Source organism: Postia placenta (genome assembly GCF_002117355.1).
Source record: "Postia placenta MAD-698-R-SB12 unplaced genomic scaffold POSPLAscaffold_5, whole genome shotgun sequence".
Classification (NCBI taxonomy): Eukaryota; Fungi; Basidiomycota; class Agaricomycetes; order Polyporales; family Adustoporiaceae; genus Rhodonia; species Rhodonia placenta.
In genome coordinates this window covers 1,105,843-1,131,042 of record NW_020169836.1, presented here as the reverse complement: position 1 = coordinate 1,131,042, position 25,200 = coordinate 1,105,843, and the positions used below count along the sequence as shown (strand labels likewise).

Genomic DNA, 25,200 nt, shown 5'->3' with positions numbered 1-25,200 from the left:
CGCTGGTGCAGGACATTGTTCTACTAGGTTGGCTCTTGCGCGTAGCCTTGTATCAATACATTCCGGGAAGAGGATGATCTCTGTTATGCGCGCATGTGCTTCCTTTCGCATTTTGCAAGGCCGACAGGTGATTTGCTCTTTAGGAATGAGGTTCTGACTTGCAGGTTAATGGAGTCGTCGGCCTCAAATCAAATGGCTGCAATGATCATGGTCAGCACGTACCTTGTTCTGACTCAAGAAGCAGTAAATGAAGATTATACTGGTATCCCACGTACTTCTCGGACAGGGATAGATTTGAACGGCTGTCATCGAATCATGATGCTTCCGAATAGGCCAACAGTTCTGGGAGTATGTGAATTCTATATGCTCCTTGCTAATAGCGCAGCTGATATGTTTATATCCCACTGGACCGGGCCGTGCCTCATACGTCGGTCTTGACATACTCAGTGGCATTCGCAGCCTTTTCTCGCTCGGAGCACGGGCGTTGAACCGGCCCGTGCCGCATCGCACAAGGCGCTTGTGACTGCGCCTTCATGAGATATCAGCTGCGCATAATCCTGTGATACTACATAGCTTCAGACTAGCAGCGTATATTGACCCATTGAGTATGATAGGTGCCATGTGTATGTTAATCACGCAGCACATTTGCCGAACCGCAGAGGGAGATACACACAGCTACATCTAGTAGCATTGACGGCAGTCTCATCCTCCGCCAAGCATTCTCACTCAGGCTATATAATACGCGGATCGACGCGACATATCATGAAGCCCCTTCAACTTTCCCGGTGTTGATGATGCAGGTTGCAGAGATGGCGACTGGGTATTCATGCGGTGAGTTATGATTGCTAGCAATGTAATATTTGTCTCAACGAGTCTTCGCTTCACCGCATTAGTAGCTGCTCTGTCCGTTTTAGTCTGGGATACCATAACGCAAATTCCTGATGAGGTTTGCAGTGCCGTTGTTGATTTCCTACATACATTGACGTTCTAGTACGTAGGTCGAGTATGTCTGGGGGTATGTAAGCCTGACCATCGTGGCTGACTGGTCAGAGCTGAAGAGGTACTCAGGTGGCCTAATGGATGGGCTACATGGCTGTATTGTTTCGTACGCTATTGCCCTCTGGTGGCAGAAATGTGAGTGTCGCAGAAATTCTGATATATCCTCGCTCACTTTCTGTCGTGTAGCATGGTGTTCTCCTTCTTCACTCAACCTCATTTCCGACCCGATCTATCATTTTCATACAATACATGCGCCTGGTCGGCGCTTTTCGAATCTGTCACACAAACCTGCATCGTAGGCGCGGTCGAGGCGATCTCGGTAATCCGAGGTTCGTCTATTGATGAACACTCTGAATTGCTGCTCAAAGCGTTTGATGCAGTCTTCGTTATATACAACAAAAGCAAAAAGTTGCTGTTTGCCATGATCGCATTATACATAAGCAGCTTGGTAGCCTCAATGATTGGGCTATTTGCTCAATCATCATCAGTCCATTTCGATACGTTATGTCGGGTTACCCATGCTCCTGACAGTCAGATAGCTGGCTGGTACGCATCCACACAGCTTTTTTGATTTCGCTTCTCGCTGACCTCATTTATTCAGGCTTGCACCGGTTGTCTGCGAGGCCGTTTTATGCACCCTTGTACTCTTCAAGTTCGCGAAGAATTTCCAAATGGTGCCTACCTTGAAGAGACAGCCGATTTTATATGTTTGTGTCCGGGACGCTGTTTGGGCATTCCTTTTGATTCTTGGTAAGCTGCATCATTGTCTCATACGATCTTGTATTGATCGAATAGCGTGGCGCGTGAAGTTGTGTCGATCGTGACCGCACTCAGCTATACAATCTTCCCATACGTTGCTTCAGCAGGATTCTATTTGTGAGTGGAAGCCCTTCCCATGCACTCAATTTCACCAACGTAGAAACACAGTGACCTCACGATGTACTCATTCGCTGTAAGCAATGCGCCCGGCCGAATTTCTGAATTCTTACAACTTAACCTCCTCCACAGGGATCGCATGTTATGCTCAACCTAAGACAAGTTGCGACAGATGCGGGTCAATGCTCTTCCTTTTCCCTATCTGAATTCGAGGACGAGTATGGGGACATAATTTTCGTGCCACAAGACCTAGCACCCAAGAGGGCAAGGGAAGATGGCAGCAGTGATATCCTACATGCTAGCGAAGATTCCGAACGGACATCACACACAGATGCGATGGTATGACGTGCGGACTTATACAATTGTATGATAGATAAGGACATACCCCGTGTAACAGCACATGTAATTGTAGCTATAAAGTAGGAGCAACCTAACCGCACAATGAGAATGTCGCGACTGAATGCTGGATTCATCGAGTACGAGGAGGCGGGTCCCGATCCACATATTGGACAAGCTCCGGTCTCAGTTGATCAAGGCTGGTCACGCCCATGAGCTGCATACCAGTGATGATCTCTTCGCGCAAAACTGTAAGAGCTCCATCAGCCGAGAAGGGGTAGGCGTCAAGATGAGCACGCACTCTGTACGACTCTCCGACACCCTTCCTCTCCCCACACCCCATTGGCGTACAGGAACGGTCGGCCGAGACCCACTCCGCGCGCTCCGAGACAGAGCGCTTTCAGGACATCCGTCCCACGTCTTACCCCGCCATCAATGTATACTTCATGCTTTTGGATCAGGTCAGGGCGGCGTTGGTGAAGCTCATAGAGGACAGTCATTGGCGCCGGCGAGCTACATAATCAACATGAGTGTCGAGCTGAAAGGAGACGAGGCACAAGGTGTACGCACAAATCGAGTTCTCTACCGCCATGATTGGATAGAACGATTGCCTGTACCCCAGACTCAAATGCCCTTTCAGCATCCTGTAAAGGAACACTAGTCAGTCTCATGAAGAACTGGGCGAGTGACATAGCCTACCTCCACACACTGTATACCTTTGATAATGATAGGTAATTTTGTCCGACTTTTCAGCCATGGGACATCATCCCCTAATCACACGAGCGGTGATTTAGCCCAAAATGAAGGCTTATAGGACGAATGTATGCTTACAACAAACATCGGGATCCTGGTATCCAGAAATAGCCTGCATATGAATAATAAATCAGGATGTCCAAGTCTGACCTGGTAAGAGTACCCACGTGCGAAACACCCAGGCCACCGCCCGTGTTTGACTTGCCAAACGCGGCAGGCATATCCTTCAAAATGACGCTTGGATGAGGCAAAGGGAATGTGAGATAGCAAGTCCGGATGTACCTTCAGATCGCCACCCTTGGTACGCTGGTCCAGCTCACGTTTACCAGGTACCGCGGCATCCACAGTAAGCATGATCGCCTTGAAACCTTGGCTCTCAATATTCCTTATGAGTGCCTCCGATGCTGCGCGGTCCTTGTTCAGATATAACTGCAGGTCTTTGTGAACACGAGAGGCGAAATCAAGACGCATGAATTGGAATTTACCTGGAAGATGAGATGTTGTTCGGGTCGCTTGACGGCCATACATTCCTCCGTTGAGCAGCTAGCATTGTTCGAAATCTGATTACCAGTGCTCGTATCATGGCGCGATCCATTCAAGCATAAATGACTTACACCCTGCAGAATGCCTTCCTGCCCAGCAGCACGCGTCGCATTCATCTCGCCATCTGGGTGCCCCAGTCGCATAAGAGCTGTCGGGGAGATATAGATCGGCAATGATGACGGGAGGCCGAAGAGTGTGGTCGACGTAGATACTTGCGAGATCTTGTTCATACTAACGTGAGCCTGTAAGAAAACTTTGGTCATTATCAATTTCACGGGAAAGGAGACATACACGCGGGGGCGGAACCAGAATCGCTTGTAGGCAGCGCTATTCTCGTAGTAGGCTGAGGTGAAAATTCAATATAGGTGCTGGATGATCAAATAGCAACTACTGAACTGTTTTCGTCATCCGCGGTAGACCGATAGTAAGCCCAAGCCGTGGTGGTGAGGACTTTCTTGGCAATGTCCTACAAAGTCTGTTAGTACCGAGATGGTGGTTTACGATACACTTGTCATACCTCGATCTCATCTAAGTTGATCACGGCTGAAGGCGATGGAATATGCTTTCTAGCTTCGGCTATGCGCAGCTCTTCTTCAGTTGGTTGATTCGCGTCTACAGGCATTGTCGCAGGATCGATGGGTCCCAAATGCGCCTCGATGGGAATACGTCGAAGCGTATTTGGGGGGTGGATCGATTTGAACACCTTCCTGTGGGTTCTATGAGCATTTGTCGTACGTTTGTAGGAATATACGTCACAAACGTTATATCCTTCCCGGAATTATTGAGAATAGCTGGCACGCCTCCCGGATGCCACCCTAATACCGACGTCACGTCATAGACTTGTCCTTCGACGACGACCCAGCAACTGTCAGGGGTGTTGTGTTTCTGCACCTCGTCATACGAGATGTATCCTGCAGCGGCTTTGCTTGGTACAGGTGTAGGTGCCTGTCGCTCCTTTGAGGCATCAAGGTTCAGAGGATTGAACAGAGCGTATGTTGTCTATGTATACGTTAGAGAGGAATATTCCGCCAGATTGAAAGCTCAAATCTCACAAACAGTCCTGCAGCAATACCGGCCCCAAGCAACCCCGCAACGAGCGGCCTTGCATGTGTGACTCGGTGCGCGGAGGAAGACAGACACCGCACACGCCACCTAGTATAAAGTTTCACCGTGTCTGCCGAGCATCGGCTTGCGCGCATGAACAACATGCTCGACGGAACCGCAGCTGTCCAGCAAACGTGGGCGTTGAGTCGATGTTCTCATCCACGCTGTGTGCCCGATAGGCCGTCTTATAAGAGGCGTAGGAGGCCAAAGTGAGCACGGCGGCCCGCCGCGCATCGCATCTGGTCACATGAAAAAATGACGCGGTCATGTGATCGCGTTTCCCCGGGCATACCGGAACGTCATCCGCACTTGCTGGCACTTGTCTTCCGCTCATCTCACGCCCGGGCGACGCGTCGCACGATACCACACGGCCTCGTCTGGTAGAACGCGACTCACATGCATCTGCTTTGACCGGTCGCAGAGGTTCCCTGCGTCGGGATCCAATGGACTCGCAGGGAGAGATGCTTTCCGAATACGTCGGAATCGTTACTAGCGAGTCAACGGTGAGGGATTTGACTTTGCCTTCAGTATGAGGACTCAGTTGTCCCATTTGGTTCCATCCCATAGGCACCTATACACATGCAAATGGAAGCAGCTGCCAGACACTCAACCTTCCTGAGGAAGCGAACTTCGCGACCTGGGAGCCGCGAGGGTGCTTCTGCGGCGGTAAATCCATCTAACGGTCATGGTAGGAGACCAGAGGAAATTTTGCTTCCGTGCCAGTCTTGCCTCGCAAAGTACCAGATAGAGCGCCCGATGAGCCCGCCGGCGGATATCACCATGTTATCCTCAAAGTCCGACAGGCGGAACCAAAGCGACGAATTCGAGAAGGGTGCTACCAGAACCGCATCGCACAAGCGATAGGCCTAGTTTGGAAACTCGGTATAACTGGGTGCGAGGGAAGGGGCGGAAGGCGGCAGTCCCTTAAGCTTCGCGAGTCCCGACTACTGATAGCTCATCAAGCGTAGAATGAGTGCGTCGTGGGATTACATGCGAGTTATCCAGAGCCCCTTGACTACAAGAATCGTACGACCAAGGTGAGCACTCGGTTTACGTACTGCTGCGGAAATCATTAAATCCGCGTGGAGAAGTGCTTCTTTGGCCAACCCTGTGAACAGGGACGGTGGCGCGTTCCCATGACCGCTATGTCGTCTTCTCTTCGGAGCCACAGCACTTCCCACTGCTAGAGTGGTTGCGGGAGGATGTTACCGTACTCATGAGCACGCCCAGGCGGTAGCGGTAATGGCAAAAGCAGTCATAGCAGATTCGGAACCCCGAAGAAAGGGTCTTGACGGTTGGCAAGCGCTGCCGATGTGCCCTGGAACCGCCGGAGGAGAATGCGGCACATCACTGGCAGCCGTAGACGTGCGAAGGGAGCTTGTCATCGCTAACTGTAGACATCTGCCCTCGTGAAGGAAGATTCTATGGTTGCAATCTGCCGACTTGCTTCTGCCAACACGACATACTATATCAGCCAGTCCTTTGTGCGCTCGATGTTCTCTGCATCTAAGCTGTGAGAATATGCGCTACTGAGGGGACTCACCGGTCATACATATACATTTAAGTAGCTTGTAAAAATTGCAAGTATTTCTCTATACGGTTGCATGAGCAAGCTTAAGGAATACAAAATTGTGTAATGGCAACTTGAGCGAGTCGTGGTGACCTCGAGCTCGCGCGCCGCCAGTCGCGTCTCTCATCCGATCCACCATTCACTACATGCAGCCGCGACCGCAACCGGGCTCCAACAGTGTGCTCTTCTCGATGTTGCCGACGCAGTTGCCTGTCATGAAGTCCAAGAGAGTTGCTGGGTTAGTGCTCTGCCATTTACGCTAGTCAACCGTAACCAAGCCTGCGGGCCCTTTCGCACCGGCAATTCGAGAGCCTATCGCGGGTTCATCATGGACGCTGTCCAACAAGATCCGTCTTCTGGAAACCGTGCCATCTCCGCGACATCTTGGCAGAGGGCAGAAAAAGCAAGCGCCCCTCGGCTACAGGCCGCCGGGCCTCGAGGGCTGCGAAGACGAATTCGGGCATATTTCAGGCGCTCACTTCGTTATGTCATTTCCGAATGGCTCTCTGGCCTTTCCGTCCAACCTCTACCCGCCCCACTGAGCGCTGAGGGACGTCCACAGAGGCGCAATGATGGCTTACTCGAGCGACAAAATGTTAACTTCGCCCTCCACATTGGACCCTCTCGATGTGCTACTCTCCCCGCCGGCCGACGAATCCACCGAGGAGCGGGCGGCCAGATTGTCTGCAGAGGCGGAGGCGAAGAAGATTTCCGACATGATTGACGAGGAGCTGCAAAGGCAGGAGCGGGCAGAGAAGAGGGGACAAAAGCCTATCAAAATATTGCTGCTTGGTGAGTCGCAGCTTTCCGTGGAGCGTAGGGTGTGTTTACGACCGTGACGACTACAGGGCAAAGTGAATCAGGTATGTTTCCTTGACATTGTCAGTGTTCTGTGAACGTTTACGAGTGTCAATACTAGGGAAATCGACATTGCTCAAGAGTGCGTTAGTTGACATCCTACTGCGTGCGCCACACTGACAGCCCAACACCAGATTTCCAGCTCATGAACTCGCCAAAGGCATGTCCCAAAATACCATACGCATGGGTGAGGCTAAACCTGTCTTACAGGCATTCCGCGCGGAACGAGCGTCATGGCGCGCCGTAATACACCTCAACGTAGTGCGCTCAATCCGTGTGATCCTGGAAGCGATGGCCGAGGCACAGACCGCCCAGTCTACTCCCACACCGCACGCCCTATCACCTAGCTCGTCTCTATCCAGCGTGCCGCCCGCTCTCGGCAGGCGTTCGCCTGAAGAGCCCAGCGCTCCCCCGCGGGTGCTCCCCTCGTTGACAGCAGAACATCTGAAGCTCAAGATGCGTCTGTCGCCCTTGGTGCAAGTTGAGCAGGCGCTTGTGCGGAAGCTGACACCGCCGGGCTCGACAGAGTTTGAGGCGACTCATCTCACGAACGTGTCGAACTACCAATATACGCCGCGCACGAAAGAGGTTGCGGTGAATTCGCAATTTGCATGGAAGCACATGTTCAGCCGGTTCCTGCCCGACTCGAGGGACAGCATGGATAGTGAAGAAGGCATCAATTGGGACGACCCGCAGGATCCTGGCAGAATCATCTATGCGTGCGGCGAGGATATGATCCGGCTATGGAACGACGAGACTATCAAAGCTCTTTTGAAAAGCCTCAACATAAGACTAGCGGACCAGCCAGGATTGTACGTCTGACCTCTCGGTGCTATTGCGTGCTATGCTTATTTGTTCCTCGTCGCCACAGCTTCCTCGACTGCCTAGATCGAGTGACATCCCCGCGATATGTGCCAACGGATGGTAAGTGCAGATCGCTGACCATACTTACGTATCCTTGACGAAAACGTGGATTAGATGATGTCCTTCGCGCGCGGCTGAAGACATTGGGCGTCACCGAGTACCGGTTCACGATAAAAGAAGGTGAGTCTCCCCTGCTAATCATGTTGTACACCCTTTCACATCTGTTCCTCTAGGGGCACTTGGTGGGGTCTCGCGAGATTGGAAGATCTTCGATGTCGGTGGGCACAGATCATTAGTGGGTCTAGTTTCTGCTAAACGGTAGGATCACGCTAACACACTTCACAGCGAGGTACTGTGGTTGTGTACACCTTCCATGGAGCATGCTTGCTCAATTCCAGATCTCTGCAGCCGCGTGGGCGCCATATTTTGATGACATGAAGTACGCTATTCCCAGTCTCTTCTCGTTGTACCCGTGGGACTAACATCCCCCTAGTGCAATTATCTTCCTCGCACCCATCAGCTGTTTCGACCAAATGCTGGAGGAGGATCCTACCGTTAACCGGCTGGTGCGTCCTGCATCTTTTCGTACTTCGCTATATTCACATTCGTTGCAGGAGGATTCGGTGCTTCTCTGGAAATCTATTGTCTCAAATCCCTTGCTTGCGAAAACGAGCATTGTCCTCTTCCTCAACAAAATTGACATCTTCAAAGCTAAGCTCGAGGCTGGCGTGCAGCTGGGGAAATACATTGTCTCATACGGGAACCGGCCAAATGACTTCGAGAGCACGTCAAGCTGTGAGTCTATTGCATGTCCTCATAGGCGTGCGAAGGGAGCTGATCTGGATGGCACTGTCATGATGATTCATGCAGATTTGAAGCGGAAGTTTGCACAGATACATAAGGACAAGTCGCCCGAGCTGCGGAGCTTCTACTGTCATTTCACCACGGTGACGGTTCGTGTCTAATCTCTCAAATATCAGCACATCTTGCCTTGCATTCCACCACCTTGATCATATTGTTACGTCCGCTATTTCTGCGCGACTTCTATGAACCTCCTTCGCAGGCTTCTGCATCTGGTTTTATGAGGCTGATGTGACTCACGTTTCCCACCCACAGAATACCAAATCGACACAGCACATTCTATTCGATGGTGAGCGCCCTCTGTCTTCTAGCCTCCACGTGTGCACGTCAGCTGACCCACCGCTTGATAGTCCAGGACACCGTGGTGGTCAAGAACCTCAAGAACAGCAGCCTCATATCATAGCGCACGCGGGCCGTGCCATACTCTTGTACTACTGATAATTGCTCTATACTACTGTACGCCTCGACAGGACACCATGTACGAAATATAATCCCCTGATACCCTCAGGAACGTGGACACCACGCGTCGGATCGAGCGAACACGGCACTGCTGGGCGCTTGACCTTCGATTGAGCTCACCATCGGGCGCCATCGCGTATACATAGCACTCGAATCTCCTTGTGGAACGACAGCACTCAAGGCCTCACACCGAGCCCTCGGGTGCATTACCCGTCCTCGTTCGCCCTAGAAGGGCGAAGTATGTCTAGAACCTCCCATTTCTTGTTCTAGAGCAACGACAGCCAATCTTGTCTTCGCAATATTTTATGTATTCGCATCAGCTGTGCCGTTCCTTGTCTGCAATAATATATTCAGGTAGGTGAACTTCTTACACATGCAGCTCGCCGCGGACCCGAATTCCGGCGCTTACGGCCCGCCCTAATATACGCGGACGCGATCACGTGAATAACAGGGCGTATCGCGGTGGCTCACGGCTTCGCAGCTTCTCTCGACTTCAACTGGGATATTTTGGTTCTGAATCCAACCTCGATGTCGGGCGGGCCCTTCTAGCGACAGAATCTCACAAATAAGGGCACTTTGGATTAGTCTCTTGCGGCTCGGACCAGCTCGATCTATAAAACATCTAAGCCGTTTTCTTGCTTCATCTCAGTGGCCCTGCTCGACTCGACGACGTTCATACACGAAGTTTTACCCTGAAGACAACATTGATTTGCTTTCCTAACACTGACATAAACTTGTGCTTGGCTGAAACATCCGCTCCTGACTACTCTGGCGACTACCTCGAGATGAACACAAGTGATATTGTACGCTCAGGCTCGTCGATGTCAATGGCGTCACAGGTGAGTCTGAACACTCCGCCTTCTCAAAAATTCATTGGCTGTATCTGCTTGTGTGGAATGCGACCAAAGTGCTGGAATGACGATGGGGAGATATTTCGATGATCAAGGGAATTGTAGCGCAGTGGCAGCTTGGCCCACACGGGCGCGTCCGCGACACTTTGGTCGCACCACAGCTGGAGATTAGGGGAATAAGACTGTCCATGCTCGCTTTTGTAGCAATAGATTTTGGTCCTCCCATGCTGGGTTGATGTACAGAGGGTGAATACCCTGAACAGTCGAGGTTGAATGACCAATCTGGCAGATTTTAGCAGAGATGAGAGCAGCGGGCTATGCGAATATGTAACCAAATGTCGAGCATGGAAGTACGCTGGTAACAAGCTCTGTGTGGGCTTGGTTCTGTTTCGATCGTCGGAAATGTATATGAATTTAACTGTGATCCAATAGAGTTCCAACTATTCCGATATGCTTGAGAATGTTGACGATTTCATCAGAGCAGTCCACGAAGGTAAATAATTCCGCATCAATGATATTACGTTGATTCTCACATGCACCAGGAGACCACGGCATTAGGCCTGCAGGCGAAGGTGAAAACGCCGAAGCAGAGGTGCTTTATGTTTCCCTAGGGAAGCGCAAGGCCTCGGTTACGCCATCAAGCTCAATCAAGCGAATTAAAGTCGCCAAAACAACTTCCAGTGCCTCCTTGCATTCAGGAGCAAGACCCCCTACTTACGTAGAACGTGCACTCGCTGCAAACACGAATGTTCTGAACGCCGCCATTGACGACTCCTCCAACGCCGCCGTTGGCAACTCCTCCAGCGCCGCCGTTGACGACCCCGGCGATGCCGATCTCACGCCTCAGTCTAGTGGCCGTACTCTCGTTGCGGAAGCAGGGCCGGTTGTTGTTGTGCGTTGTGCGTAGCTCTCGATTCTTGGTCACTGACATAGACCCCTCGTAGGCTTATTGTCATGCGCTGCGCGGATACGTGGGGCAGCTGCCATTCGGTGTGCAGTGGGAGATCGCCCGATTCGTGAACGCAGGCTTCGCATGGGACAAATTCACCGTCGACGGCCTTCTTGAGTTCGCGAAGCTGGGAAGCAACGCAAAAGCGGCACCTGAGGTCGCCCGGATCGTCGCTGACAATCTGTCCGAGCAGTCGGAGAGCACGAAAGACATGCGCGCGGATGCCTTCGCTTCTGCGTACGCGAAAGAAAGAAGCGTGAAGGTGAGCCGGCATAGCACGTGCAAGATCGACCCAGACTGACGGATGTGCAGCTCCCCTGGGACGAGCTCGACAAGGAAGACACCATTCTGAGGCACTCCCCGCATGGCGGTCTAGGCTGCAACGAAAAAGAGCCGTACTTGATGGACGACCCATGGTACGGCGGACGTGTCCATTTCACGGCCAAGGTCGTCCTCTCCAGCATGATGCCTAATGATAAGAGCGAGCTGTTCTCCCTACGGCTTGATCGCCCGGTACTCGGATCATCAAACCTGTTCGCACGGCGCTTCGGGTCGCGCAAGTTCATTCGAGTCCGGATGTCGAAGGACATCTACATGGGTCCGGACAAGAAGGCGCGCGAAGAACTTTTGATGCAATTCTTCCAGCGGCCTTTCGTGATCAACGGCTTCGTCTACAAGGCGTTCTACGCGAAGGAGCAGAACGTCTTCCTCTTCCAAACGAACGAGTTCTGGGATGGCAATCGGATTTGCGACCCGAAGCCAATCTCGTTGAGCCCCTTGCACCGCGAGCTTTCCTTTATCGAATTTATCAACTTTCATAACGATTTAACTCGTAACAAAGATCAAGTGAGCAGGTCCCCGCTATTGACCACGATGTGAACCGTAATGATGTTATTGCTAGACTATGGTCAAATGGGCTGCTCGCTTTGCTCTTGGCCTGTCGAACTCTGTTCCAGGGCTGCGGCTACATCCGTCCAACATTGCATTTGAGGAAGATATCGGTGCGTTCTACCGGTCGTGAATGTACCTGAGTCTCATAGACAATACAGTCTGCTCGGCATGGAAGGGTGAAGGCAAAGCGCCGAACGAGCAAATCATGACGGACGGGTGTGGCCTGATTCGTCTGGACATTTTACAACAAATTGCGGACCGCTTGGCATGGCCCATGGTACCGATGGCCATCCAAGTCCGTATATGTGGTAGCAAGGTACAGGCTTGCCTATGAAACACGGTGAAGGTCTACGTTGATACGAACAATCTATAGGGCCTGCTACTTGCCCATCCGAACTCTCATCAGCTGAGGGATGGGGATGCCTGCATCTGGCTACGTCCGTCCCAGGTCAAGATCAAACACGCCGTAGACGGGAAAGTGCCACTCGACATCGACCCAGCTATGCTTACCATCGACGTTCTGCGCCCGTCTCGCATGACGAGCCCTGCTAGGCTCTCCACAGAGACAATCATCAATCTCGCTGAAAACGGGGTGCACACCAGTGTTTTTGTCAAACTCATGCAAGAAAGCATGCAGAAGAAGGTCGAGGGACTGACGACGTGGCAAGGGGACTACGGCTTGTATCGGCTGTGGATGAACGTCGCCCGTGCAGGAGGTATTGTCTCTGCCCGTCTGGCTCGAGAGGCTGCTGGCGCTGCCCGCGCGAAGGGGTACATCTTCGAGGACTTCACTGATGAAGCAGGAGACGAGGACGGCTTTGATCAGATGGACAAGGCTCTTGAAGATCACTCTACTGCGTGGTGGGATGATCCGATCAGCGGTTGCCCTTCAACGCTCGAGGAGACTGTACTGGTGCTCCTTGACTCCGGCTTCAAACCCGACACTTGCCCGGTCCTGGCAGCCAAACTCAAGGAAGTCGTAAAACGTGCGATCAACAGCTACGTGAGACGCTATCGCGTCGATGTCCCTCAATCTTGCACAGCCTACATTGTTCCAGGTATGCCAGTTGTCGATTGACTGCACACTTCATCTGGTTCACCGACTTTTGAGATCCCCTTGGCGTTCTGGAGCCCGGGCAGGTGCATATTAAAAGTAGTCGACGCAATCTCGTCGACCAAGATGGTAGACCCACTGATATCGTGTTGGGGGAAGTGCTGGTGAGTCGCAGCTGCAAGGCGTCGTCAGGTTCGCTATAGCATCTATTGATACACCCTCATCGATAGGTGACACGGCACCCGTGCAAAGTGCCTACGGATGTTCAAAAGGTAATTTATGTTGGGCTCCGTTAGCAGGGAACTCAGCGAGGCAATGAAAGGTCACTGCTGTCTTCAACCAAAAGCTCAGCAGCTACGTCGATGTGATTGTAGTTTCCATCAAAGACCACGTATCCAACAAGAAGCTCATGAACCGGCATCTCGCGAGTTGTACTGGCGGTGGTGAGTGACGGAGACGTGCTATTAACTTTCATTTTCATTGATGTTTTCTAAGGCGATTATGACGGTGATACCATGGAAGCCTTCTGGAACTCGGACTTGGTCGAAGGATTTAAAAACGCCGAAACAAAGTTCCTCAACGAGCCTAAGAACGTACAGAAATGTCTCGTCAAGAATACCGAGACGGTTGCGCAATTCCTGTCTCGTAACCCACTTTCTACTGATAAGGACATCATGCAACCGGAAATACAAAAGTATCTTCTGGGCTCTCTGAGAGATTCCTCAATGGTGGGGACTTACTCTACGTGGTGGGAGAACGCCATTTATAGGTACGGGTATCAGCACAATCGGACAGTCTTTCTCGCCTACATGTGAGTAGACCAAAATACGACTGGAATGACTCTCAACGTATATTATAGGTTTTGTGCCATCCTCGATGGTTCAAAGACTGGCGTCATGGTTGCAGAGTCCGCCTACGAGAGCCATAGGAAGCAATACGCGCATCGTCCGCCTGTCTGGAAAGAGACCGACGAGGAGCGGGAACGATTACTTCGAGCATTCACGAACGACGCGAATTTGCAGCGAGAACGGCGATTAGGACCCTTCGTCATGGACGAAATTTATAAACAAGTGAACAAGGAGAGCAACAAGCAGCTCCGACACGTTGAAGAAGTACTCACAGCGAGGGTTGCCCAGCTAGATGAGCAACTCGCTGCGCCCTGGAGAGAAGCTGTAACGCGTGTCGCCCTCCTCGCGAAGCGAGGCAATCCCGACGCGGAGGCGGAGCTACAGGCTATTTGTTCGCACGTCGAACAAGTTTATTGGAGATGGCGTACGGGCCGTAATGCCGAGGAGGGACGCGGCGCTACAGGTTCCAACGGTAACCCGAATGCGAAGACGAAGTCAGGCTTCACGGGTCTGCCTATCGAGAAGCGTCAAGACAAGTTGCGCGAGCTCTCGAAGGAGTTCAATGCTGCACAAGCCAAACCATTGCTCTACTTCAGCGAGGCAGACCTGCGGCGCGTGCGCGCATCCTATGCTTTTGTCTTCGACCACGAGACTTCTCGGGATCACTGGTCACGCTTCCCTTGGGACGTCGCTATGCGTACCCTTTGCGAAATCAAAGCGGGAGCACTGGGACTGAGCAAGACGGTCACGGAGGAGTTCTACGCAAGGATGACAATCCCCAGTGCATTTCTTCATGAGACCTAACAGCGCCCCCGTAGGCTGGCCTTCCCATTTGCACTGTTGTCTTCAATATCTGTTGTTGCACTCTCCGTATCCGCTTTTCTTCTTGTTTAGAGAATGTTTTGACTTTCGGATCGGCTGATACCCACAATGGAAACACAACTGTACTTGTACATTACTGGCAGTCTGCTAACTTGTATTCTTGGCTCATTGACCCATTCTGTACCAGTAGTGTATCACAAGGCAAGCAGTGTGCCTCGTCGCTCCGGAGTGCTCTTTTGACAGGCCGACCAAGACAACGCTGACAAGTGGTGTCGGTGAATCCAAGCCTGCGTTTCCTTACAATGTTATGGATATCAAAAAGCGACGACAGCGTAACAAATAAATACACGCGGATCATGTCAACTTGTAGACGGACAACACGACCCAGCGCATTGTACGACGGCATTGGGTCATCAATCCACCCTTTTACCTCGAACACAAGAAGGTTGTCCAGAACACCTCATCGCCCTTCACCCGCAGAGGCGTCCTGCTGCATATCTGTCTCGGGCTCCTTGACACTGTCGTCGCTTTCCATTGCTGGCACGACTGTTGGGAGTTCTGTTTCCTCCTGGGCAGCTTCAGCCTCCGAGGACGCAGAAACTTCTGCAATTGTGTCCGCTACCACTGTTGTGGTGTCATCGTGCAGTAGGTCATCCATAGGCCCAGAGAGCTCAGTCGCAGGGTCAGGTGTAGGCTGCTCCGAGATCTGTTCGGCTTGTTCCGGCACAGGAGCAGGCTCATCGTCCGCCTGCGTACCAGCCTCGAATTGCACCTCCTCTGGTTCAAGAGCTTCGGCAGTCTCAGCGATGTCGGTCTCCTCCGTGGGTTCATCTCCAGTGGGTGACGGGGGCATCTCTACGCTCTCGTCAAATTCCCAGATGTGCTCCACAGGAACACTATCGTCCGCAGGCACAATCTCCTCTAACGGTGCTGAAGGCCCCTCGTCCTGTTCAGCAGCGGGTGCGACATCGTCTGTCTCTTCGGAAGGCTCAGAGACATCTACTGGCGCAGCATGGGTCCACTCTTCTGCCGCCACTACACCTTCCTCTGAACGCGCTTCCGGCTCCGATGCAGTCTGCGCTTCCGATTCGTGAATAAGAGGTTCTGCAGCTGCCTCGTTTGTGATCTCTGACTGGGCTTCGTTTGACGGGGTCTCATCTGACTGGGCTTCGTCTGACTGGGTCTCGTCTGACTGAGCCTCGTCTGACTGAGCCTCGTGCTGACCCTCCACTTCGTCCCGCACAGCGGAAAGGACTACCGGCTCTTCTCGAGGGCGGTTTTCTGCCTCTGCCTCTGCCGCTGAACGCCCGAGCTCTTCCACCACGCTCGCGATCTCGCTGTGCACCATTGTGTCTGTCCTGTTGCGTCCCACCCTCTTCGGGCTCGGATCATGCGCCTGCCTCTCTGCAGGTGGGGCACTAGGGGCGGCGTCGAGGCGAATAAGCCCTGGCTGCTGAATGGGCGCATACGCCTGGCTCTGCGCATCATCTGCTCCCGCCCGTGGGGGCTCGCGCGCATACTGCTGGTCGATGGACGCGGCGAGCAGACGCGGGTAGCTGTCTGCCGGATCGCGGCCCTGGTCACGCTGGTGGTCATCGAAGCCGATGCCTGGGGGAATAACGAGAAACTCGGCCGGGACGAGGTTGAAGCGCGACGTGAGCGCGAGGAAACGCGCGTACAGCGCGGACTCGGCCTCTGCTTGCGCAAAGGCGGCGCGGTGATGGAAGTATGCGTGCGCAAAGATGCGTCCCAGACGGCGCGCCAGCGAGGAGAAGTGCCGGTGTGAGGGAGCGGGGATGGAGAGTCTGAACGCAAGTCAGTATATGACGGTGCAATAGACTGAGTGGTGCTTGCCTGGACGGAAATGCGCGTGGAGAGTTCAGGAGTGCGGTCGCGCTATCAAGTGTGTGCAGGATGTAGTCTATTGCACAGCATTGCTGCCAACAGTTATCAGCGTGCATATTACGACCTCCTAAGGTGACCGCGAATGCATACCTCCATGGCTCCCTCGTTTCCATGTGCGACACACAGATATAGCCATTCGCCGGCCTTCATCTCGGGGCATGTCTGGCGCGTGCACTCTTGCTGGAGCATCGTAATGAGGGGATGTGACAGGTCTTGTGCAAGCCGTCTGCAGTATGAACACAAGTCGGACGGAATGTAACCTCAATGAGCACCGTACATACGTCCAAGCTGTAATAGTGTGCGCACCTCAACTGCTCATATATCCAACACGCCTCGTCCACCGCTACCTCCTTTGCTTCGCTGCCGTCCTTCTGATCGTCGCCATTCCTCGAGTCTCCCTCGCTAGACTCGCGGCCCTTCCCTTTTCCGGGGATAGACACGATCGCGTCCACGTCATGCACGTCCTTCCGTATCAGCAGGGAGATATATTCCTGCAATTGAAACGCGCTGTCGAGTGCGGAAAGCGGCGGGAGCTCCTTCACCGGATAGAACGACGAAATTCTGGAGCCTTTCAAAGGGCGTTGAATGGGGTGAACGGTGGGCGACGCAACGGCAGCAGCCATTGGAGCAAAAGAGCGTACAGACGAGTGGTCTTCGACGGCGCCGTGGACAGCGTCAAGCAAGTAGTCCCAACGTAAGAGGTGGTTAGCCTTGCATTATAATCTAGTTGAAGAGTCTCAATGTCGGGGTTTGAATTGACTTCAATTGGTGGTAAGTATGTAAATACTCAGGCTCCACTAGCTGTTCGGGAGTTCCCCTAATGAAAAGTCACTAACGCGGTATTATCTAAGTACAAGGCTTCAATGCAGCAGTTGCTTCCCCTTATTATCATAAAGTGCAACCCCAACTATTGTCGAGATCAGGTTCGGGTAACACAGACAAATGTATGCCTACCATCCAACTTGTCGGAAATGTAATTGACGGAGAGAAAAGCACGCTAAGACGAGAATGGCAATTTGAAACAGAGTCAGCGACGAGCGCGTTGAGGGAGACAGTCAGCTGTACGCAGTAAACTCATGATTTGACCCAGGACAAGAGCACAATCAACGAATGGACGTCACAGTATGAACTGGCGCCATTAGTATAAGGGGTGAGTCGAGACGAAAGCCACTTCAGCGAGTTAAGGAGAAGGTAAGGCAGTGAAGCGAGGGTGGTGCCGGTCGCCGGTGCGTCTTCGGAGGGGCTGTCGATTCTTGTGGATGGAGAAACCAGATCACGCTGCAAAATAAATCGAGAAAGCACAGCCTAGAATGTCAGTCCAACAGCACCAAAGTCGTTGACAGACCCATAGTACGAGGCCGAAACGCCTGAGCTGAACACAGGCTCGGGCTCCACAGCCTTGACCACGACATGCGGAACACGCAGGTGAGATGGCGGAGGCAACGAGAGCAGGAGACCGTGGTACGGCACTCCCGTCTTCGTGCTCCCCGTGGAGTACACCGAGGGAGCATTGGACAGCCATACCGACGGAGAGTCCATCGAGAATACAGACTCTGTGTCCGCGCAGCTGAGCGCAGGAGTAGATGTAGGAGACGATGCGCGCGATGTTCGGATGGCATGGACATGTCAGCCTCCAGATCGTCCCAGACGTCGCCCGTCAGCATCGCCTTAGCAGTAGCGATACGCGCTTCGTTGTCGCCAGAATTGAGAGCGTCGAAGAGCGTGCAGACAAGACTAGTACAGGACTCAGATGAAAAGATGCTGCTCGAAGACGGAATGTGTGCGAGACGGTGGACCACGAGCCGGCGATAGAGGGTGCACGAGGACACTCATAGGCAGACCGGAAAGTGTCAGCTATGGGCGAAAAACTGAGGTGTGAGTCGAGCCGCACTGAAAGATCAAGCTCAGTCGCGGCAGGCCAACAATCGCTTGTCTGTACAACATGTCACAGGTGAGCACGGCTTACAGGTGTCCCGGCTTCGGCTTACCTCTTCCCTAAGAATAGAGTTGAGTGGAGCATATACATCTAGACCTCGGGCGCTACCGCTGGCGCTTGGTTTATGTTCATCGACGGATGCAGCCTCGAGGTCCTTGATCTCTCCCTCGCCAGTGACAGAAACTTTGCGGCAATATCGCACCGGCTGCATAACAGCCAGAGACCAGTCGATAATGACGAGAGCCGCGATGAAGACCAAGACGATGATGAGTCAGCGAGCACCAAGGCCAAAGTGAGAGCCAGAGACCAGAAGGCCAGGGTAGACTGAGACCTTGTGGGAGGCGGGGAGAGGAGCCATGTCTAGAGCTTGACGTAGCAGTGGTTGAGAGGACCTGAAGATCGACGAGGCAGTCTTAGTTGGAGCACGACTGCCTAGAAGCGGACTGCCAGCCACACCGCCAGCCAACATCTCCAGAGTTCGGCTGTACGTTAGCGTGACTCATGAAGCCTCTGAATGACGATTGAAATAAAAATGGTCACAGAGAAGTGGACGGTTAGCGAGGAACAGAAAACACGATATGATAAACGCTGCATGGGCTGACAGAACCCTAACATGTGGTTAGGGCCCACCATAGCTGCTGCGCACTCACTAACTGCATAACCAACGGGTAACTGTTATTCGGACGATGCTGGATGTATTACATGCGATCTACGAAGGAGAATGAGATGGTCTAAGCATTATATCATGGAGGAGAGAATGAATGTAGTGCATCAGTCGTGAGATGGAGAGTCTAGTATATCTAATCTGAATATTGCTTGGAGATTGTTCATAACGATACCTCATGAACGTCGACGCGCAACGAATCGCTTGAACCATCCAATAAGACTCCCGGCGAGACTTCCTGTGCGGATACGGAACAGGTACGTCAAAAGATACACACACACGATCTGTGGCATTGACAGGTGAGCCAACTGTTGAAGAAAACTAAGGTAAAGACTCACGTTGAAGATGATGAATGCACAGAAGATGCCGAAGTCGCGCCAGTGATGCGCATAGACGATGTTGAAGCTCTCCTCCAGGAACGCATCCGTGGTGCTGTATGCGCAGTATTCACAGTTGCTGGTCGCCTCCCCGTTAGTGAGATAGCCACCAGATGTCTCGATGAACGGTCCAAGATATTGCTGGCAAGTCTGGCCAGAAGGGGGATCGAGGTTGACGAGCTCAACCGCTGCGCAGGTGATCTTGCTATGCCCGATCGCTAATGAAACAGCACAGTTAGACACGCCCGACTGTAAGAATGCAACTGACATACCTTGCCCGAGGAGCGCCTCGATCAGGTAGGTGTACGGGGATAGACGATACATCCATCGCCACCAGCCGAGCAATCTGAAGGGCTGAAGAACACCATTGCTAGAGAATATACGGTTTAATACGGAACAGCAGAAGGACATAGAAACCACTTACAATGAGAGCACGAAAGAGAAGAGGAAGCTGAACAGTAAGGCCGCGATTTCTGCATTGGGGCACATGGCCGCAACAGCCTATTCAAGGCGATCAGAAACTCTAAGTAGCAATTTGAATGGGGCAACACTCACTTGACCAATACTAGTGTAGTAAAGCGGGGACAATACACCAAGCATGAAGTAGGTGAATCCGCCGCGATCACTCGGGAAACCGACTGTCCAATACCAGCAAATGAAATACAGCGAAGATCCAAAAATGTTCCAGGGAATCTCGACGAGAAGCTGGGACGTGATCAGCGCCGTCCAACTGTACATGTTGCTGTGGCGCTCTCGAATCTCGTAAATCGCCCGAGTGTCGAGGAACGGCACTTGGAGCTGGTTAGACAGAGGGACACTGATAATGGTGGACATGAAGATCGCCTGTTTCGCCACATGTCAGTCAGATCCATACAACAATGCTGACTATTGACTCACGAAAAGCTTGTTCTGTGTACCCTGGATACTGTCTTTCGCCTTGAAGAAGGTGAAGCCGATTAGGAGCCCAGCAGCAATGTTAACACCGAGCTTAGCGATCAGGTACGGAGGATTGCGCCACAAGGCTTCGAAGTTGCGTTGAAGCAAGGCGACGAGCTGATATCCCCACGAGGTCGCAAATTCGCTTGCCTGTGCAGCCTCGGTCTTTGGACGCTGTCGCCCTTCAGCATGGATGGCATCCAGTTCCGACACCAAGTTAACCGCATTCTGCGACTTATCCCACATTTGATGCCAGTCAACATCTGTCGATGCAGTAGCACCAGCGCCGATGACGTCCAAGATGTACTCGGCACTACAGAATTGTTATGAGCAGCAGTCGAACAAATTCAGATCAATATTGCTCACGGATTCTCCGAATCATCGCACGTCCTCGCGCCGTTTGATTGAAAGTAGTTGATGAGCGTCATTGACTTGTGACCAAGGTCGCCGAAGTAGACAATCTGCCCACCCTTGCGGAGAAGCAAAAGGCGGTCGAATTGTTCGAAAAGCTCCGCAGAAGGCTGGTGAATCCTGCATATGGTATTACGAGCAGATCTTTATTAGAGAGAGTGATCACTCACGTGCAAACAATAGACTGGCCGCTGTCTGCCAGGGTGCGCAGGAAACATACGATAGCCCACGCGCTCTGAGAGTCAAGTCCAGACGTAGGCTCATCAAGGAAGATCAACGAAGGCTAAGAGTCACGGCTCGTCAGTAACGCATCCCAGTAAGCAAGATATATTCCATACCTTAGCGACCAGCTCAACACCAATCGTAGTCCGCTTTCGATGTTCAACGCTCAAGGAACCGACGATAGCTTCCGCGTATTCCTCCAAACCGCACATGCGGAGACATTTGTCGACGTACGCTTCCTTCTCGGCGAGAGACACTGAGGCTGGCTGGCGTAGTTTAGCAGAGAACAATAGTGCTTCCCTCACGGTGGCCGTCGGCAAATGGGTGTCCATCTGTTGAACGTAACCGCTATCAAAGACAAGTCAGCCATTGCAGCGTATAGACCATTAGTAAAGGGAGACTTACGTCTGAGCGCGGAAATCGACAGGCAAGCGCTGACCATTCATCAACCGGTCGCCCGTAACAACTCCACCCGCGGTTCGCTCGGACAGAACGTTGAGAAGCGTGGTCTAACGGTCAGATATCATTTAGTATAATTGGTTCATTTCTCGATGCATGCCACGTACCTTGCCGGCGCCGGACTCGCCCATCAAAGCGGTCAACTTGCCGGGAGCGACGTATCCGGAAACACCATCCAGTAGCTTCCTCTGGCCATCCTTGACCGGGACGACGTAAGTCAGATTCTGGAAGGAGAACGTGTTCTTGGGGGAAGACGCCTCGGCCATCGCTTTCCGTGCCTCATCCTGGTCTTGACCGTCTTTCTGAACCGTGGAACTGTCACTACCCGAGCGCCTCTCCTCGTCCACAGCAATCGCGCTGGGGCGGATCGGCTTGGAGCCACGCTTGAAGAGCGTGACAGAGGACTGGCCCGACGAGGAAGTGTTGATCTCGGTGGCAGCCAGATATGCACAGATGAAGCCAATTCCGAATGCAACGACGATGCCGAAATTCTACCGAACAAACTAACCTATCAGCCACAACGATTTGATAGGACAGTGTTGGCACTTACGCGCCACAGGTCCTTGTAGTAGTACTCGAACGACAGGTTAACATATCGCATACCGTTGACGAAAGCCTGTCCCGGTAGGGAGCCGACCGTCGTGCAAACCTGATTCGCGAGCGTGATGTTCTCATAGCCAGGCCCTTGAGGTATGAGACTGGCGCAAGCTCCGTCCAGGGTATGGAATTCATTGAGCACCATGGCCTCGAAACCATATTTGAGTGGCTGAGAGACGACTCGTCAGTTATTGCCTCAGCGGTAGACGGATAGGGGACGTACATTGATATACGTGATCCATCGAAGTGCTCCGATCATGTATGGCTGCGGGATGTTGTAACCGGTGTAGAGCGTCAGAATCAGTACAGAAACACCAGCAACAGCCTGAGCAGGAGCCGCATTCTGGAACGCAGCCGCGAGCCCTCGGAACCAAGCCTTCATGGTGAGTGTCATGCTATATACAAATAGTAGGAAAATGCTGTGCGTATCGCAGCGGGCGTGAGCGAAGAAATTTAAGCTGGTAGACGTGCACTCACAAAAATTGTCCGGCAGATTGCTGCAGCCCAACCGTGAAGTACAGTACGATAGAGAAGAAAATGAGCGTCACTCCAGTCATAGGCATGTCGACAAGCGTGAGTGCGAGCGAATCGACAAAGGGACGGTACATCGCCGCGCGAGATTGCCTCAGGACGATAGGACGTTGCACAAAGAGCGCCGGGATTTCGGACATAGTGGACAGTGCCGCAAACAAGAGCGCGCTGTTAATATCAAAATCAATGGTGTGAGTATCTAGACAGAAATGAACTGTCGTTTGACGCACAAGAAAAGCACACCGCCGCGAGAGAAATAGGCCGCAGTCGAGTCCTCAAGGCGCAAGAAAATCGTACCAACAATAACCGCCTGCAGAATGAACGAACTGCAAAACGGAAGCTCAGTACTCCCACAAAGAAGCAAACAGAAAAGAAGCTTACCCCGTCTGCATGATCTGCGCACCTTTAGCACCCTGGATGATCTGGATGCGCCGCAGCATCAACGCACGTGCCTGCATCGGGATCGAGGTGATGAAGGAGCTGCTGGGCGGCGTTGTCTTCGCGTGCTCCGCGCGATGGCTTTCCCGGTACTCGAGAGCCTTCTCGGGGGTGCGCGCAGATTCCTCCTTGTACGCCTCGATGTCCGCACGGTTCCGTGCGCCCATCTCGCTCTCCAGGAAACGCTGCGCGAACTCGTCCGCCGTACGCGGGGCGCGCGCCTCGTATCCTTCGCGCACAATGCGCCCGTTCGGATCTGTCACGGCGACGACAAAGTCCGCGGTCGTCTGTCGGTTGGCAGGTTCGAAGCCGAGGTTGATGAAGTACTCGCGCGCGCGGTCGGCCGGGCCGAAGTATGCCATCTTGCCTTCATAGATGACGCACACCTTGTCGAACAGCGTGTAGAGCGACTCGCCTGCCTGGTAGATGGAGACGATAGTGGACGAGCGGCCGATGTCGGTAGCGAGACGGAGCGCCCGCACGAACTCAAGGGCGGTAGATGCGCTGTAAACTATTTTTAGAATCGCAGGACATGCACGCGGAAGAATCAATCGTACTCAAGACCACGAGTCGAACTGCGAGGCGCGCATTTAGCACATGTCCTCGCACGAGAATACGAGAACCACGTACTTGTCCCAGGACGTCAGCAGACTCCTTGACGCCATGACCTCACTGATCGAGACACGCTTCTTCTCTCCACCACTGACACCGCGGACGCTCGCGTCACCTACGAGGGTGTCCTTGACGTGCCGCAGGCCGAAAATTGTAGTCACCACGTTTGTCACCGCCTCGATGTACTCCTCGCGGCTCTCGCCGAGGCGCGAGTGAGGCGTGCGCAACTTGGCGGCAAAGTCGAGTGTCTGTTTCACCGTGAGCGTCGGGAAATGCACGTCGTCTTCAGGGCTGTACTGCACGTCGCCGCGGTAGCGCTTGTGGATCTCCTCCGGCGTGAAACAGTCGTACCGCACATCGCCCAGCACCGCGTGGAAATCACTGCGCTGATTGGCGAGTGTGCGCAACAGGGAGCTACATCCCGCACCGGGACGCCCGAGGACGACTAATTTCAAATTCAATACCCGGATCCCAATGATTCAGACTGAGGAACTTACGCAGCATTTCCCCCGGTCGAACACATCCTTCAAAGCCACTGAGAATGTCGCGCACAGCAGGATGGCGGATATTCCTGATGATTTCGACGATCTTGAAGGGGTTCATCTCCGAGCCGAGTGTGGGCTGGAAGGACGAGGAGGCGGCTTGGCCTACCACTCGCAGACCCTCGAACACAACGCCGAGCTCTCTCCGCTTGATGTCAGACTCGTCGATCCTGCGTGTCTAAATGAGTGCTATTGAAGCTGGAAACAGCAGATAAGACTCACCTCCGCACGACGTGCTTGAGAGTCTTCTCGAAATCGAATGGACCATCGCCAGGTGTTAGCGTGAGGTCTGAAGCGTCGTCAGAGGTACGGTTTTTCTTAACATCCTGTGGCAGAGCTGAATGACCGTGGTTGGACTTCCTGCTGGAAGACATCTGAGACATCGTTCGCCGTAGTTCGTTCACGCCAGAAGGGTCGAAATAGGATACATCGACATGGTGCGCGTCACTGCGAGGAGGCTCTGAGGCCTTTGGCGCGTCTCCGAAATGGACAACCGCATCTCCGTGGGGCGAGGTAGGGGAGGAGCTGGGACTCGAGTTGAGGTTGTGAAGTTGAATCTGCTCGAGTTGAGCGGGATCCATCCCAGAAAATAAAAGGCAGCTGTAACGTAGGGACGTGAGGCGCGCCAATTTCTGGAAAGCATTCTTAAATATATGAAGTCGCGCCACGCCTCTGGCGATGCGCCCTGCCCCCCTATGGACGCGCGGCACCCGGCTTGTGATTATGGCGAGCGGATTTATGTTTAGCGCCACTTCAAGACGCGCAAGATGACTGATCGATGGGCCAATCGGGAGCCGTTGAGAGGGATGCAATGAGTCAAACCTGATTTCGGACGTGTTTCCCCGATGACACAGACGTTCTGACACACCGCGCCCCTGAGCGCAGCACCTACAACATCCAACAGCCTTGGTAATTATGACAATACTCTCACC

The 25,200-nt window shown here is 52.9% G+C and overlaps 5 protein-coding genes across 5 annotated transcripts; 2 read left to right on the top strand and 3 right to left on the bottom strand.

Annotated features, from left to right (window-relative positions):
• Positions 1–2,344: 2,344 nt before the first annotated feature.
• POSPLADRAFT_1139613 (hypothetical protein) lies at positions 2,345–5,298 on the bottom strand (the record flags this gene model as incomplete). The annotated part of the gene is given in 16 exon segments (XM_024485066.1): positions 2,345–2,460; positions 2,513–2,724; positions 2,782–2,855; positions 2,911–2,981; positions 3,043–3,076; positions 3,132–3,188; positions 3,247–3,393; positions 3,450–3,524; positions 3,579–3,738; positions 3,799–3,850; positions 3,904–3,973; positions 4,025–4,223; positions 4,268–4,506; positions 4,904–4,988; positions 5,008–5,100; positions 5,249–5,298. 16 exon segments carry the CDS (start codon positions 5,296–5,298, stop codon positions 2,345–2,347), a joined length of 1,734 nt encoding a protein of 577 aa, XP_024340233.1.
• Positions 5,299–6,774: 1,476 nt separating this feature from the next.
• Positions 6,775–9,167, top strand: POSPLADRAFT_1140001 (hypothetical protein; the record flags this gene model as incomplete). The annotated part of the gene is made up of 11 exons (XM_024485115.1): positions 6,775–7,002; positions 7,250–7,353; positions 7,423–7,851; positions 7,911–7,963; positions 8,018–8,083; positions 8,137–8,202; positions 8,312–8,342; positions 8,397–8,469; positions 8,518–8,856; positions 9,020–9,053; positions 9,115–9,167. 11 exons carry the CDS (start codon positions 6,775–6,777, stop codon positions 9,165–9,167), a joined length of 1,476 nt encoding a protein of 491 aa, XP_024340232.1.
• Positions 9,168–10,524: 1,357 nt separating this feature from the next.
• Positions 10,525–16,424, top strand: POSPLADRAFT_1139431 (hypothetical protein; the record flags this gene model as incomplete). Its single annotated transcript, XM_024485034.1, has 17 exons — positions 10,525–10,567; positions 10,617–10,966; positions 11,019–11,285; positions 11,336–11,869; positions 11,925–12,024; positions 12,073–12,230; positions 12,363–12,972; positions 13,026–13,132; positions 13,199–13,240; positions 13,291–13,411; positions 13,464–13,779; positions 13,828–14,224; positions 14,261–14,560; positions 15,009–15,283; positions 15,368–15,474; positions 15,548–15,728; positions 16,049–16,424. 17 exons carry the CDS (start codon positions 10,525–10,527, stop codon positions 16,422–16,424), a joined length of 4,284 nt encoding a protein of 1,427 aa, XP_024340231.1.
• Positions 16,425–17,848: 1,424 nt separating this feature from the next.
• On the bottom strand, positions 17,849–18,690 carry POSPLADRAFT_1055496 (hypothetical protein; the record flags this gene model as incomplete). Its single annotated transcript, XM_024480648.1, has 4 exons — positions 17,849–18,110; positions 18,167–18,277; positions 18,340–18,476; positions 18,532–18,690. The coding sequence occupies 4 exons, from the start codon at positions 18,688–18,690 to the stop codon at positions 17,849–17,851; spliced, it is 669 nt and encodes a 222-aa protein (XP_024340230.1).
• A 443-nt stretch (positions 18,691–19,133) lies between these two features.
• On the bottom strand, positions 19,134–24,849 carry POSPLADRAFT_1074039 (hypothetical protein; the record flags this gene model as incomplete). Its single annotated transcript, XM_024482663.1, has 20 exons — positions 19,134–19,427; positions 19,482–19,738; positions 19,793–19,890; positions 19,945–20,021; positions 20,076–20,363; positions 20,418–20,769; positions 20,823–20,987; positions 21,038–21,150; positions 21,206–21,437; positions 21,495–21,598; positions 21,656–22,039; positions 22,099–22,314; positions 22,369–22,564; positions 22,623–22,844; positions 22,907–23,002; positions 23,058–23,618; positions 23,672–23,689; positions 23,745–24,171; positions 24,224–24,438; positions 24,491–24,849. 20 exons carry the CDS (start codon positions 24,847–24,849, stop codon positions 19,320–19,322), a joined length of 4,488 nt encoding a protein of 1,495 aa, XP_024340229.1. The 3' UTR covers positions 19,134–19,319.
• Positions 24,850–25,200: the final 351 nt, after the last annotated feature.